The 16,399-nt window shown below is 44.4% G+C and overlaps 1 protein-coding gene across 1 annotated transcript in view; it reads right to left on the reverse strand.

The window, feature by feature from the left end:
* Window positions 1-16,399, reverse strand: part of TDRD10 (tudor domain containing 10) — a 51,576-nt gene that overhangs the window by 33,277 nt on the left and 1,900 nt on the right. Inside the window, exons 2-4 of the mRNA XM_052638122.1 lie at window positions 14,423-14,451; window positions 13,813-13,892; window positions 12,823-12,881 (exon numbers count right to left, since the gene is read on the reverse strand). Coding sequence (XP_052494082.1) covers window positions 12,823-12,881; window positions 13,813-13,892; window positions 14,423-14,424 — 141 coding nt within the window. The 5' untranslated portion in view covers window positions 14,425-14,451. The remainder of the gene's footprint in view (window positions 1-12,822; window positions 12,882-13,812; window positions 13,893-14,422; window positions 14,452-16,399) is intronic.

Raw genomic sequence — 16,399 nt, forward strand, 5'->3', positions numbered from 1 at the left:
TGCTTCATAACCTATTTCACTTACTAATACACTCCTTTCAATCAATCATTACAAAAAAAATCTACTGTAGCCTGCCAATAGTTATGGCACGCGCATTTATGGACCACTGCCTTCGTGCCAGACAGGCAGAAGGTGATGGCAGTTACCTGCATGCTAAATGATTCCATATCCACCAGACAGCAGTGATTTAGCAGCTGGACAACACCAAGCTGGTGTTGGTAAGGACAAAGGAATTCTGCTGCTGCTGCTGCTGCTGCTGCTGCTGCTGCTGCTGCTGCTGGCAGGAGTCGGGGGGCCTCTCTCCCCTCCTGGTCCAGCCATGCGCACCGTGTGGCTCTGGCCCCACACCCAGGTGAGGTCCTACAGACACACATGTAGACATGCGTACACGTCAGTGCACTGAAGCTCTGTCTAAGGTGGCAGAAGGACTTCCCAGTGGCATGGTGGATAGGAATCTGCCTGCCAACGCCAGGGACACGGGTTCGATCCCTGGCTGGGGAAGACCCTGTGTGCCACAGAGCAAGCCCATCTGCCGCAACTACTGAGCCCCTGCTCGGGAGACCAGGAGCTGCAACTCCTGAAGCCTGAGCACCCAGAGCCTGTGCTCAGGAACAAGAGAAGCCATCACCGTGAGAAGCCTTCCATCGAAACTGGAGAGCAGCCCCCGCGCCATGCAGCTAGAGAAGGCCCAGGCAAAGCAACAAGGACCCAGCACAGTCAAAAGAAAGAAAGCAAAGAAAGTGGCAAAAGCGGGAAACGTTTGAGCCATGTGGTCTGACATTTGTGCAGATAGAGACTGGTCGAGTAGCAGCACTTTCCTATGATACAAGCTAAGCCTCTGAATGTTTATTGGCATTGCATGTATGTGCCAACACAGATACACTTTTTTAAATGTGTGAAATGGTAAAAGTCATAAAGAGAAAACACACAGAGGAGAGAGAGGGACCAAGAGCGGTATCCCCGTCACCTGAGCTCCCTTCCTCCCAGGACACACCCTGGACCCCACTATTACCAATGACTGCCTACCTCCAAACAGCAACTTCGAGTCCCTGCTTTCTAACCACCCTTCCTTCTCACACCTCTAGTTCCCCAGTGCTATTCTCTGGGGCTGTGATCCTTCAAACTCTGCCACTTTCCCACCATCCCGCAAACCCCTGACCCTATCCTGACTCTCTGGCCATCCGTTCTGCCCCACCCTGCCTCGCCCCACCGGCCCTTGCCTTCCTCTTTCCACTGCGGTTGATCCCTGACTGTGGGCCATTTCCTGGTTCAGTGCTTCCGGCATTCCTACTACGTATTCCTAATCATCAACCGCCAGCCTCCCCCACAAAACTACTGCAGTCTACTTCCACTCAGACCTTCCTTGCCCTCTTTCTACTCAGCAGATAACCCTGATTCTTCGCTGAAGAGAGACAAGCAATCAAAAGGAACACCCACCCCCTGCCACCACATCAGTCAACCTCCCTGTACCCGTGTGCACCCCTCTACATAGAAGACCCATCCTTGCTCCAGACAACCCTTCTTAACCTTCTCAAGGTCTTTCATACTAAACGATCTCCTCTTTTTCCTGCATCCCCACTGGGTGGGCATACAAATGAGCTCTAATATTTACTATCTAAATACTTAAAGACAGGTAACAGCTTTGACCTTACAACCCCCTCCTGCTCCCACCCCACTTCCTATCCTTCTTTATTACAAAAATCCTTGAAAAACTTGTCTGTACTCCCTGTCCTCTTCCTCTAATTCATTCAGCAAATGATTATTAAGTGCCTACTCTGTGCTAGAAAATGTCTTTCGTGCCATGAACAAGGTACCCAAAGTCTCTCCCCTCCTGGGGCTGATCTCTTTTTTTCTTTTTTTTAACTGAAGAATAATTGCTTTACAGAATTGTGTTGGTTTCTGCCAAACATCAACATGAATGAGCCATGGGTAAACATAAGCCCCCTCCTTCTGAACCTCCCTCCGCATCCCACTCCTCTAGGTGGTTCCAGAGTTTGAGTTCCCTGAGTCATACAGCAAATTCCCATTGGCTATCTATTTTACATACGGTCATGTACACTTTCATGCTTCTCTCGCCATACATCCCACCCTCTCCTTCCTCTCCCCCTGCCCGCCCCTCTGTGTCCCTCAGTCTGTTCTGTGTCTCCATTGCTGCCCTGAAAATAATTTCAGAAGTATCATCTTTCTAGATCCCATATACATGTGCAAGTATATAATGTTTTTCCCTTTCTGACTTACTTCACTCTGTATAATAGGCTCTAGGTTTCCACCTATTATTTATTAATTTGGGTGCACCAGGTCTTAGCTGCAGCACATAGGATCTTTGATTTTCCTTGCAGCGTGAGAAGTCTTATTTGGAACACGTGGGATCAGTTCCCTGACCAGAGATTGAACCCGGGCCCCCTGCACTGGGAGTGTGGAGTCTTAGCCCCTGGGACTGATCGTATTTAGGAAAGACAGATAATCAGTTAAAATCAATGAGAAATGTGCATGGTGAGTTCAACGGTATTAAGCAGACATACTAAGTCAGAGAGGTGACTTATCAAACTACAAACAACGAACAGACAAATGTCATCAACTGTCTCAAAAATATCTTTGAACGACCGTTTGTCACAGTCAGGGTCAGAACAAGGGCTGCTTATTCTGTTTGGTCATCATCTCTCCTAGGTCTCTTCTAAACGTGTTTAGATCAGATCTCCCCGCTTTAATTTCCCCGTGACTTTGTCTTGTAATATAGACCAGGCCAGCTGTTCTGTAGACAAAGAGTACTGCTTCCTTATTGTAAGCATCTAACTTGATCTTCTACCCCCACCCCCGTTTCCTTTAGACTAGAAGTTAGCCCCGGAGCTTTCACATATAGGTTATTATTTACATTTTTGGCTAGAATGCTTTACAGATAGTGTGAGATCTTCCTCACTAATATGACATCACTTTAGGAGACTTACACCTGGTTGTCTCACTTTAAGCGACGCTAAATTAATCGACAAATTCAGACAGTAACAGCCTGATCCTTTCATTATAAAACTGCCCATCAATATTTTATCTAATGAACTTACCATGCTCTGATAACCACCGTCTGAAACAGGTATTATGGTTTGCAAAATGATGATTTTCAATCGTTTCTTCTGCATTTATGAGTGAGAGTTCCTCTGTAAAGAACTTTCTCTCATTCACTAGGGTTATTCATTTGCCCTGAAATGGCACTGGTGTTGGAAAAGCAAAATAAACACTTAACCTTTTCCTTTAAACACCAAGTTTTATATTACTGAACTATTTCTTGCTGTCTTCAATGTGTCCAATGAGTTTATGTATTATTTCTTTAGGTATCACTACAAATCATTGCTTTTTATCACTAGTAAGTTTTAATCAAAGGTAGTCATTAGTATTTTTGAAACATGAATTGTCCCATTTTTGGCCCACAGGACCCTCTTTTTGCTTGTTCTTATGTCTTTTTTACTTTACAATACTGTATTGGTTTTGCCATACATCAACATGAATCCGCCACAGCTGTACACATGTTCCCAATCCTGAACCCCCCTCCCATCTCCCTCCCCATACCATCTCTCTGGGTCATCCCAGTGCACCAGCCCCAAGCATCCTGTATCCTGCATCAAACCTAGACTGGCGATTCGTTTCTTATATTATACCTGTTTCAATGCCATTCTCCCAAATCATCCCACCTTCTCCCTCTCTTTTTATTTGGAAACTTTTAAACATGTATCAGTTCAGTTCAGTTGCTCAGTCGTGTCCGACTCAATGCGACCCCATGAACTGCAGCACTCCAGGCCTCCCTGTCCATCACCATCTCCCAGAGTTCACTCAAACTCATGTCCATCGAGTTGGTGATGCCATCCAGCCATCTCATCCTCTGTCATCCCCTTCTCCTCCTGCCCCCAATCCCTCCCAGCATCAGAATTTTTTCCAAGGAGTCAACTCTTTGCATGAGGAGGCCAAAGTATTGGAGTTTCAGCTTTAGCATCAGACCTTCCAAAGAATATCCAGGACTGATCTCCTTTAGAATGGACTGGTTGAATCTCCTTGCAGTCCAAGGGACTCTCAAGAGTCTTCTCCAACACCACAGTTCAAAAGCATCAATTCTTTGGCGCTCAGCTTTCTTCACAGTCCAACTCTTACATCCATACATGACCACTGGAAAAACCATAGCCTTGACTAGACGGACCTTTGTTGGCAAAGTAATGTCTCTGCTTTTGAATATGCTATCTAGGTTGATCATAACTTTCCTTCCAAGGAGTAAGCGTCTTTTAATTTCATGGCTGCAATCACCATCTGCAGTGATTTTGGAGCCCCAAAAAATAAAGTCTGACACTGTTTCCACTGTTTCCCCATCTATTTCCCATGAAGTGACGGGACCAGATGCCATGATCTTAGTTGTCTGAATGTTGAGCTTTAAGCCAACTTTTTAAACATGTCTAGAAAACAGTATAACAATTTCCTATATACCTGTCAGCTTTAATTCAAAAGAAAAGGGAGCAATAAAGGTACCTGTTCCCTGTTTTCCCTCCTCTGTGCTATAGCACGAGTCCCCAGGAAAGCCTTGCCCAGAAAAAAAATTCTTAACTCAGGGACACTCTGATTTCATCTATACCTCTCCATACCATTGAAGTGAAGTCATTCAGTCGTGTCTGACTCTTTGCGACCCCACAGACTGCAGCCTGCCAGGCTCCTCTGTCCATGGGATTTTCTAGGCAATAGTACTGGAGTGGATTGCCATTTCCTTCTCCAGGGGATCTTCCCAACCCAGGGCTCAAACCCGGGTCTCCTTTACCATCTGAGCCACCAGGGAAGTCCATTTCATCTATACCTCTCCTTACCATTAGGCTGCTGCCACTGCTGCTGCTAAATCGCTTCAGTTGTGTCAGACTCTGTGCGACCCCAGAGACGGCAGCCCACTAGGCTCCCCCAACCCTGGGATTTTCCAGGCAAGAACACTGGAGAGGATTGCCATTTCCTTCTCCAACCATTAGGCTATTCAGAAACAAATCTCTGAAACAAATCTCATCACCTCATCACTACATCTGTAAACATTCCAGCACATAGCTCCAAGGAAAAAGTATCTCACATCTAATTACAACTTCTCCCTTCCCTTCAATCAAACCCTAATAGCCTTTGAGAGGTTTCTAGCTTCCTGGCACATAACAGCTCCAAACCTGGAATCTAAGAAGGTATAGTTCTTTTCAGTGGGGAATTGGTATTTAAAGTGAGCAATCTAGGATCTTATTGCCACTGGGTTGTTAAGAGCACCAAGGTCTTTCAACCAGCAGAGTTAGGAGATATGCATCTTTGAAAGGGAAAATAATCATTGTAATCATGGATTTTAATTTCTATAGAGCTACAGATGGTTATTTATCTTATGCTGAAAATCCTTATTCCTAACAATACTAGTTATTATATCCTACTTTAAATATATAACAGGTTCAAATACCAGGATTACTACAGACAACAAAATTATTGAACAAAGCTTAAGACTTCTTTGCAGTTCTTTTTATGCTTGTAATATATCCTACTGAGGATACACAGTCAAAATATCATATTCTAAGGTCAATTTGAATAATTATATTCTCTGACACCACTAATTACATCACTAGTTTGTTTCCAGTCTTATTCAATTTGAATAATTCTATTCTCTGACACCAAACTAATTGTATCACTAGTTTTTTTTCAGTTTTTAGGGAGTGCTTTTTTAATAGATCATTTTGATTCTCTTAATTATGAAAACATTCATATATTTTAAAGTCAAAACAATAACACAAGGTAAATTCATAAACTGTCCCTTCAAAAAGACGGGATACATGTAAACACAAAGCTGATGCACTTTGCTGTACAGCAGAAACTAACACAACAATAACTCCAATAAAACAATAACACCAATAAAAATTCATTTAAAAATTTTTAAATAAATAAAATAAAATTGTGCCTCCATTTCCCTTCTATCATTTTTCCTTTCCTCCCCCAGAGGTCACCATCTTTATTCCCTTTTTATCTTTCCACTGTTTATTTTGGCAAATTTAGAGAGATATTCCATTCTCTTCCTCCCTTCTGATGCAAAAGACTGTTTGATTCTAGGTGTATTTTTATACCCGCTGACAGATTGGATGTGAAGTGTGAAAAACATGTGAGATATGAAGCAAGAGTATTTCCCAGGTTTGGGGCCATTTGCTGAGATGAGGAAGACTGTGGGAGGAGCAGGCTGGACACATTAAGTTTGAAACGCCTATTAGCTGCCCAAGTAGAGGTAAGGACTAGGCAACTGGACAGACAAGTTCAGGGCTCACAGGCAAGGTACAAGCTGGGAATACAGGCCACTGGCCACGGTTTTCTGCTGCCACAATCACATCACCTGCCCTAGTGACACTTATCTCCGCCTTTCCCGTTCTGGTGTCTCTCTTTTTCCTTGCCTGCTGCACTGACCAAGACCACCAGTACAAGGTTGACAGGAACAGCAATAGCCGGTATTCCTATCTTGTTCCTGATCTCAAAGGGAAAGCTATCCAAGTTCTGTCCCGAAGTATTGCATTTGTATCTGCCCGCAATGCGGGAGACCCGGGTTTGATCCCTGGGTTGGGAAGATCCCCTGGAGAAGGAAATGGCAACCCACTCCAGTACTCTTGCCTGGAGAATCCCATGGAGGGAGGAGCCTGGTGGGCTACAGTCCATGGGGTCGCAAAGAGTCGGACACAACTGAGCAACTTCACACCATCACACACCATACATTGTTAAGTCCTTAATCCATCTAGAATCCATGCAGTGTATAAATGTATAACGTAAAGGTCCAATTTTGTTTTTCTTGTGTGGATAAAGAAACATCTCAGAACCGGTTTACTGAATAGTCCCTTCTTTCCCAACGCATCTGTAATGCCACCTGATTATACACACCAAGTTTTCATATACGTGTAGGTCTATTTCTGGACTTTTTCTGTTTCATATGTTGACAATTAGCAATGCATCCACATCAAGGTCATCATTATTACAGTGGAAAATTTACTCTCCTGTCTCCCTTATTCTCCCTCTTCAAAAAAGGTGTATTTATTCATGGGACATGTTCTGTTTCATGTACATTTTAGAATCAGTTTGTCAAGCTCTTTGAAAATCCTTTGGGTATTTTGATCACAATAGTATTGAATCTATATATCAATTTAAGGATCATAAAACTGACTCTTCTTATCCATCTCTTTGTTGAGGTCTTCCTTAATGTCTTTCAGTAAAGCCTAATTTTCTGTATCCATGTCTTGCACAACTTTTATTAATTTCTAGCTCTTTGCATTTTTTTCCTCTGTATAGAGACACAATTGACTTTTGTATATTTATCTCATATTCAACCACCTTAACTATCCATAATTCTAACATATCCAAGAGTCTTCTGAGCTTCAACTTAGACAATCATCTGCAAATAACGACTTTGTTTTTTCCTTTCCAATTCTCACACCTCTCACTTTTTTATTTTCTCACTTGCTCTAGCTAAGAGATTGCATAAAATGTTAAACAGAAATGATAGAGGCACTAGCGTCTTGCTCTTGATTTTAAAATACCTGTTTCCCAAGTGACAATGTTTTCTGCGTATTTTCTGTAGATACTCTTTATCGGATTTTGGAAGTTTCCTTCCACTCACAATTTAAATGTTATTCTGTGATTTGGGCTTTTATCAAAAGTTAAACTTTAGCTTGAAGGTTCCTAGACCATGTAAGTAATATGAATTTAAACTACAATTCACATGAAATCAGGCCTACTACATGTTCTTAGGGAGACTGTTTACCCTACCAGCCCCAGATCCTGGCCAAGTCAGATTAACTTTCTCAACACCACCCTGGGCCAATAAGCAAAGTTTTGTGGCTCACACTTTCACTGAGGGCCAGCCCTTCAACCATCCTGCTTTTGCAGGGATGTCGAATACCACGCCCCTCCTCACATAGGTCCCGCGTGTCATCTCCTACCCTAACATGGCTGCTATAATCCAATCCAATCCTTAGGTTTTGAGATAGGCACAAAACCTAGGGAATTGACCAGATCCTCCTAGTTTTCAAGGTATTGCTTATTTGGGGCCCTCTGAACTTTCCTTACTTTCTTAGGAATCAGCTATGTATCTTAAAGGGGCATTTCTCAAGAGGCACATAAAGGATGGTCAACATCTCTAGTTACTGGGGCTTTCCTGGTGGCTCAGATGGTTAAAAAAAAATCCACCTTCAGCGTGGGAAATCCAGGTTCGATCCCTGGGTTGGGAAGATCCCCTGGAGAAGGGAGTGGCTACCCACTCCAGTATTCTTGCTTGGAGAATTCCATGGACAGAGGAGCCTGGCAGGGCTACAGTCCATGGGGTCACAAAGAGTCGGACAAGATATCACTTCATACCAGACAGAAAGTCTATCATCAAAAAATCCACAAACAGGAAATGCTGGTGGGTATGGAGAGAAGGGAGCCCTTCTACACTGTTGGTTGGAATGTAAATCGATACCGCCACTACAGAGTACAGTATGCTGCTGCTGCTGCTGCCAAGACGCTTCAGTCGTGTCCGACTCTGCGCGACCCCATAGACGGCAGCCCACCAGGCTCCGCCGTCCCTGGGATTCTCCAGGCAAGAACACTGCAGTGGGCTGCCATTTCCTTCGCCAATGTATGAAAGTAAAAAGTGAAAGTGAAGTCACTCAGTCGTGTCCAACTCTTAGCAAAACCATGGACTACAGCCCACCAGGCTCCTTCATCCACGGGATTCTCCAGGCAAGAGTACTGGAGTGGGGTGCCATTGCTTTCTCCGAGAGAACAGTATGGAGGTTCCTTAAAAAACTAAGAACAGAGCTACCATGTGACCCTACAATCCCACTCCTGGGCATATATCTGGAGAAAAGCATGATCTGAAAGGATACATGCACCCCAGTGTTCACTGCAGCTCTGTAAGCCAGACAGAGAAAGAGAAATATCATAAGACATCCCTTATATGTGTAATCTAAAAAGAAATAATACAAATGAACTTAAAACAGAGACCCACAGACTTAGACGACAAACTTGTGGTTGCCAGGGTTGGGGAGGGGGTAGGGGTGGGGACGATGGGGGAAAGGGATAATTAGGGGTTTGGGATGGATATGTACACACTGCCATATTTAAAATAGATAACCAACAAGGACCCACTGTATAGCATATGGGACTCTGCTCAGTGTTATGTGGCAGCTGAGACGGGTGGGGAGTTTGGAGGAGAATGGTACATGTATATGTGTGGCTGAGTCCCTTCGCTGTTCACCTGAAACTTATCACAACGTTGTTTATCAATCAGCTTTGCTGCTGCTGGTGCACTCGTGTCCAACTCTGTGCGACCCTGAGGACTGCATACTGCCAGGTTCCTCTGTCCATGGGATTCTCTAAGCAAGAGTACCAGAGTGGACTGCCATGCCCTCCTCCGAGGGATCTTCCTGACCCAGGGGTGGAAACCAGGTCTGCAGCACTACAGGCAGATTCTTTACCGCTGAGCCGCCAGGGAAGCCCCTAAGCAGCTGCATACTCCAATACAAAATAAAAAGTCAAAAGAGGCATTTCTTCTATTTTAGCTTCTATTTCCAAGTATTTTCTTGTGAGAGGGCTTTGAGGTTATCCAATCGATCATAATTAAGGAAACAGAGGCATCTGAAGATTTTAAATCCATTTGGCATCATGAAGGTTCCTCATATACTCAACAAGACCAGTTTCAGAAAACTGGCGAGGGGAGAATGCTAACCACTGGGCTCAAGAGTTGAGTGTGAGATCAATTTCAAAACTTACTACAAAGCTACGATATGCAAGCGCAGCACTGGCGTGAGGACAGACATACAGATCAGTGGAACAGAATGAGACTCCAGAAATAAACTGCTCCATTCATGGTCAATGGATTTGCAACAAGGGTGCCAAAATAATTCAGGGGGAAAAAATAATCTTTTTAGCAAATGATGCTGGGGCAACTGGATATCCACATGCAAAAGAATGAAATTGACCTCGATCTCAAACTGCATGCAAGAATAAATTTTAAAAGGATTACAGACCTAAATGTAAGAGCAAAAACTACAAAACTCTTAGAAGAATGAATACGTGTAAATCTTTGTGACCTTGGATTAGGCAATGGATTCTTAGATATGGCACCTAAAGCAACCAAAGAAAAAAATGGAAAATTGGAATGCATCAAAATTGAACGTTTGTGTTTCAAAGGATAATACAGACAAAAGAAAACACAAGTGATGGGAGAAAATATTTACAAATCATGTATCTGATAAGAGACCTGTATCCAGAATATATAAAGAACTCTTACAACTCAATAATAAAAAAAGATGAACTGATTTTAAACTGGGTAAAGGATCTAAAAAATATTTCTCCAAAGAAGATATACACAAAGAGAAACACATAAAAAGATGCTCATTAATTACTACGAAAACACAAATCAAAACCACAGTGAGATACCACTTCATATCTACTAGACAGCAAGAATCAAACAGACAAGACAATAGTTTTGGGCCAGGAAGTGGAGAAATTGGAATTCCCACACATTGTTGGTATGAATGTGAAATGGTACAGCGGTTTTGGAAAACAGTTTGGCAGAGAGTTATCATGTGACTCAATGATTTCACTCCTAGGTTCCAAGACAACTGGAACGTACATTTACACAGAAACTTGCACACCCATGTTCAGGTTAAGATTTTTCATCAAAGCCAAAAAGTGGAAACAGGTCAAATGTCCAGTGACAAATGGATAAACAAACTGTGATATATATCCATATAAATACTGTAGTCATAAAAAGGAAAGAAGTACTGAGACATGCTATAAAATGTATGAACCCTGAACACATCACGCGAAGTGAAAGACACTATACGACTATATTTACATAAAATACCTACAACAGGCAGATCCATAGAGACAGAAAGTAGATCAGGGGCTGCCAGGGGCTGGAGGAAGACAGGAGGAGGCGGTGCTGCTAATGATTATGAGATTCACTTGCGAGATGATGAAAATATTCCGGAATTAATGGTGATGGCTGTGCAACCTTGTGAATATATTAAACACCACTGAATTTTATGCTTTACAACAGTGAATTTTTTGGCATGTAATTTATATTTCAATAAAAAAAGAAATGTTAATAAAGTAAAATGCTAGCTACTATTATTGTTATGAGTAATAATTCATCTGTCATCTCTGATCTGAGACTTTCATCTTCTACCAACAACCGTGAAACTGCCACAGGCTAGTCTGTTGTTGTGCAAGGAGGTAAAAGTCTCAGACACCCATTTCACAGTTCTCGACAAGGCAGGCACTAATGTTAAAATCAGACATTGCTTTTTAAAATCCTACTTCTTTAGCTCAAGGGTTTCCTCTCCTAGGAGGCTGGTCTCTGTTTGTACGTTGGAAGAAACCACTGTGGAGAACGCTGTTGCTTTCTAGTGAAGTGGGCAAGGACCAAAGGTGCCCTATAACACAGTGTGGGTCAGCATGGCCAAGCAAGCCCCCGGGGCCCGGCCGTGAAACGGGATCCACTGCAGAGAGGAGGCAGAGCCGCTCAGCACCTCGCCTGCCCCAGACCACTGCACCAACCACCGCAGGGCTCCTGCCTTCATCCCACTGTCAAGTAACGGGCTGTACCAGCCTGCCAAGGGGAAGGGGAGTCAATCCCAACACTCCCTTGTCCCAGATGCCAAGCATCCCCCAACACACCCACTTTGACTCAACAAGATTTAACTCACTGGGTCAAAATGAATTACTTCACTCTCTGTGCTCCAATATGATTTTTTTCTCTCTTTGTCAGATAAAAATCTAATAGGTCCATGTCTTTTTATGGTGATTTCTTTACACATCTTATCAATTATGTGGTTGAGTACTTGCAGGCAGTGGAAATGGACTCAACTCCTGGCTGACCACTCCCTGAGTCTGTGTACTTGGCTAAGGAGGACCTCGTAGAGCCTCGTCTGCCTCATCTTCAAGATGGGGATACCACCCACCATGCAGAGCTATTATGAGAATTTAATAAAACCACACTAATGAAGGATTTAGCCTGGTTCCTGGAGCATATCTGATAATTAAAATATAGTAACAGCGTAAAAGGAATAAAGTACGACTTAAGCAGAGAAGACTGAGTTTAGCTAACTGGCAAGCAGGCACGAGACCAGGACATTTTTGAAAGATGTCTGACATGCAGCAGGGACTCCACAAAAGTCAGTTTCTCTCATGCTTCATCTAAGACTGAGTTTGAGCATGCTTTATTTTTCAGCATGCTGAGAGTGCCTTGGGCACATTATTTTGCATAATGTGAAAATTTTTAAATGCTCCAGAAAAAAAAAAAAAGCCAGGGGATGCCTCAAATCAGATTACACTTTCATTCTCTTTTCATCGATAGTTCAAATGTACATATTACAAATTTTAAATATTTATGTTGTTTTATAATTATTTCAGGTTTGGTGGTCTGGCCTCCCCAGATAGACAGGAAGATTCCTGGGGTCAAATGTGGCTGTTTATATTCTACTCTCTGAACACACAGCTAACTGACTGAACTGGTTCATTTCAAAGTGAAATGAGCATAGTTTTTTTGACTGAGACCCCACGGCTCCTTATGATCAAAGGATTGGCATAAGGCCCCTCATAAGGCCCCCTTCCCAAAGGGAAGCGGCCTTACTGCAGCCCTCCATTCCAAGCGATGAGGAGGGTGGCCACCCACCAAGGTCCACACAGATGGCTGGATGGAGGATGCTTCACGCTAAAACTGGGAAAGCCCAGGGCAAACCGTGAGCTGACTATGAGTTGGTTTAGGGCATATGGGGGAAGCCAAAGAAGATGAGAGGCAACCATGCACAGAGTGAGGCATACCTCAGAGATGTCCAGCGGGAGATTGCCAATGTACACCTCTGTCTCTCTTTTCCTGAATTCTAAAATAGCGAAAAAGAAAAAAAAGGCAGGTGTAAGGTTGGAGGAGTTAGAACATGAGATAAATGACGCATTTTTCTCAATGTTAAAACATACACACACACTCCCTTTCAAACATTACTCCTCCATGAACAAAAAATAGTTAAACAGCATTCAACGGGTCAGCAAACACTTGTCAGTATTATGGGAGTGGTTCCGAGTTACGCACTGGCCTTGGACATCACTAATTCAAGGCAGCAGCGCAATCTCTGGGGCAGGAGAGGCAGGGAGGACGGGTCATTACCACACCAGGAATCCAGCACTTTCAATGGGGTAGTAATGAAGTTTCAAAGTTAACAGTCAGCTGAAGGAGGTAAGGACGGGGATTAATGCAGGAGGGAGGTGGAAGAGAATCCAGGCAGAGGTCATAGCACATGCAAAGACATGGACACAGGAAAAGGCCCGGCTTCTTTGGGAGTTTGCATGGGGTAGGGAATAGCTAGACCAAACACTGCATGTGGGCGAGCAGAAAAAGCAGGGGCAAGAAAGGCAGGCTAGGCCAACTGCTGAAATCACTGACTGCTGCCCACAGCAGTCTCAGGGAACCCACTGGCTGAGAGAGGAGGTGAAAGATTTAATCAGAGAGCTGATAGCAACACATCTATGTTTTAGAGCGGTGCCACTTTGGAGATGGTGGAGAGTGAAATGGAAACAGGCAAGGATTAGAGTATGGGGTTAGAAGCAGCCGATGAGACAGTGACTGAGGGTCTATGCGCAGCGGGTGGCAGAGGGATACATCCACCATGCGAAAAGAAATGTGGGGGCTGATTAGAGCAAGGACAGATTAGGTGGATGCCAGGTTTCATGCTTGAACAGAAACTGAGTAGATTAACTAGGATCCAGGTTACAGTCTGAGGGTCCTAGCACCAAACACCACCCCGTAGGCTAACTCACTTGGAGATTTCTGCTCCTCCAACGCGCCATTCTCCCCAGATACTTTTGCAGAGGGTCGGAAGTCACTGTTGCTCCAGGACCTGTCAAGTGCAGGACTTAGCATTGCACCTCCAACGAGAGGAGTTTGGGCATAACAAGCAGGGGCCTTGCATAAGCTTCTATTACTCTTCCTGACAGAGGGTTTCCCTTCCTCCTTCCAGACTCGGGTTCCAAGCCAGGAAGCCCTCCACTGGACTTTTTTAATCCTTAATAGTTAAAGCAGATTCCCCAGTGGCTCAGCAGTCAAGAAGCCACCTGCAGTGCAGGAGACACAGGAGATGCCGGTTCGAGCCCTGAGTCGGGAAGATCTCCTGGTTAAAGGAAATGGCAACCCACTCCAGTATTCTTGCCTGAAAATCCCCACGGACAGAGGAGCCTGGCAGGCTACAGTCCGTGAGGCTGCAGAGTTGGGACAGGACTGAAGTGACTGAGCATAAGCAGGACTGTCAAAATCAACAGGCAAGAAATGCTGAGATTGACTCTTAAACTCTGGGCAGGACAAGGCAGGTGAAGGAAGAGAAGGCTGCCGGGTGGAAGGAGGCCTATTTATCAGCAAAAGGAAGCAACTTACATGCTGCAGTTTCTTTCCAACCGGATCTCCTGCAAAGCCAACCAGCCACAGTTTTAGAGGAATGCCAGATCAGTCACCGCCACATTGCCGAATAGGTACTGTGGCAGGCAGAATAATGTCCCCACCCTCTGCAAAGTGATCCACCTCCTAATCCCCAGGACCTGTTAAAGGTTCGAATGTAAGGGGAGCAGTTTTCTCACACCATCAAGTGATGCTCCGGACACCAGCTGGGTGGCCTAAAATTCAATTCAATTCTGACACTATCTACCCAGAGATAGCATCAATTTCATAGATTAAGGGGTCAGTACCACAGGACTGCCAACCTCCCTCTCCACTCCTTCAGAGGTCGGCCACCTGCAAACCCAGGTGGTCAGCTGTGCTTCTGCCTGACCAGTTATAGCCGGAGATTCCCACAACCTCTTCCTGGGTCCCATCAATTAGCCAGAGTGGCTTACATCTCAGAGAAACATCTTCCTTACCAGATTACCATTCGTTTTAAAAGGATGGAACTCAGGAACGGCAGACGGAAGAGACCCACAGGGCGAGGTATAGGGAAAGGGCTTAGGTCTCCATGCTCTCCAGGTGCACCACTGTCCCCAGATCGCTACAGCAGCAGCCCCTAACCTTTTTGGCACCAGGAGCTAGTTTCACAGAAGACAATTTTTCCATGGACGGGAGGCTGGGGGTGGTTTCAGGATGATTCAAGCACATTACACTTATTGTGCACTTAATTTCCATTATTACATCAGCTCCACCTCAGATCCTGGAGGATCTGCTCTGTTGTGTTCACCAACCCAGAGCTCTCAAGAGTCCATACTTTGGGGTTTTCTATGAAGGCCTCTTGGCAGAGGCATGACTGATTAGCCCTTCTTGTCTCCCCAGAGATGGGGCGCGATGGGAAGATGAGTGTAAATTCTGACCCTCTAACCAGTCAGCCCCCACCCTTAGGTTACTTGGTGTTTGCTAAGGTCACCTCAACATGACAAAAAGACACCTTCCCGTCTCTCATTTAGGAAATTCCAAGGATTTTAGAAGCTCAGTGACAGAAACCAGATGAAAATCAAATATATATTTATTATGAATCGCAATATCACACCTATGAATACGTTTAGTTACATGGCAAGGGGGAAATAAAGCGGCAGATGGAATTGCAGTCGCTAACCAGCTGACCCCAAAATACAGGGATTATCCGTAAGGGCCTAATGTGATCATAGGAATCCTTAAAAGTGGAATAGGGAGGCAGAGAAGACAGTCAGATAAACAGACATGACAAAAAAAGCAAGACTAAAGCAATGCAATATGAGAACCGAGCTACTGCTGCTGGCTATGAAGGCAGAGGAAGAGGGCCGTGAACCGGAGAAAACAGGTGGCCTCTAGGAGCTGAAAAAGGCAAGAAAACAGACTCTCCTCGGACGCTTCCAGAAAGAATACAGCCCTCCTGACACCTTGATTTTAGCCCAGTGACACGTGTGTCAGGCTTCTGACAAACAGAATTGTAGGTTGTGTTGTTCAACCCACTGAACAATGGTGCTCTGTTATGACAGCAAATAGAAAATACAGGCACTAGGAGCAACTTTAAAATCACCGGTGGTCACCTGTGGAGTTAGACAGAGGCCGCTCTGAGTGCAGCCCAGCGACCTTGGGCATGTCTTCCCTGTCAAATGGGATCACAACACCTATGCCAGCCCATGAAAAGATGCTCCACCTCACTAATTACTAGAGAAATGCAAATCAAAACGACAATAAGGTGCCATCTCACACCAGTCAGAATGGCCATCATCAAAAAGTCTACAAATAACCACAGGACTTCCCTGGTGGTCCAGTGGTGAAGAATCCACCTGCCAATGCAGGGGACACAGGTTTGATCCCCAGTCCAGGAAGATCCCACACGCTGTGGAGCAACTAAGCCTATGTGCTACAACCAGGAAAGCCGCTGCAATGAGAAGCCCAGGCGCCACAACTGGAGACCAGCCCCCA

This window comes from Budorcas taxicolor, chromosome 3 (genome assembly GCF_023091745.1).
Source record: "Budorcas taxicolor isolate Tak-1 chromosome 3, Takin1.1, whole genome shotgun sequence".
Classification (NCBI taxonomy): Eukaryota; Metazoa; Chordata; class Mammalia; order Artiodactyla; family Bovidae; genus Budorcas; species Budorcas taxicolor.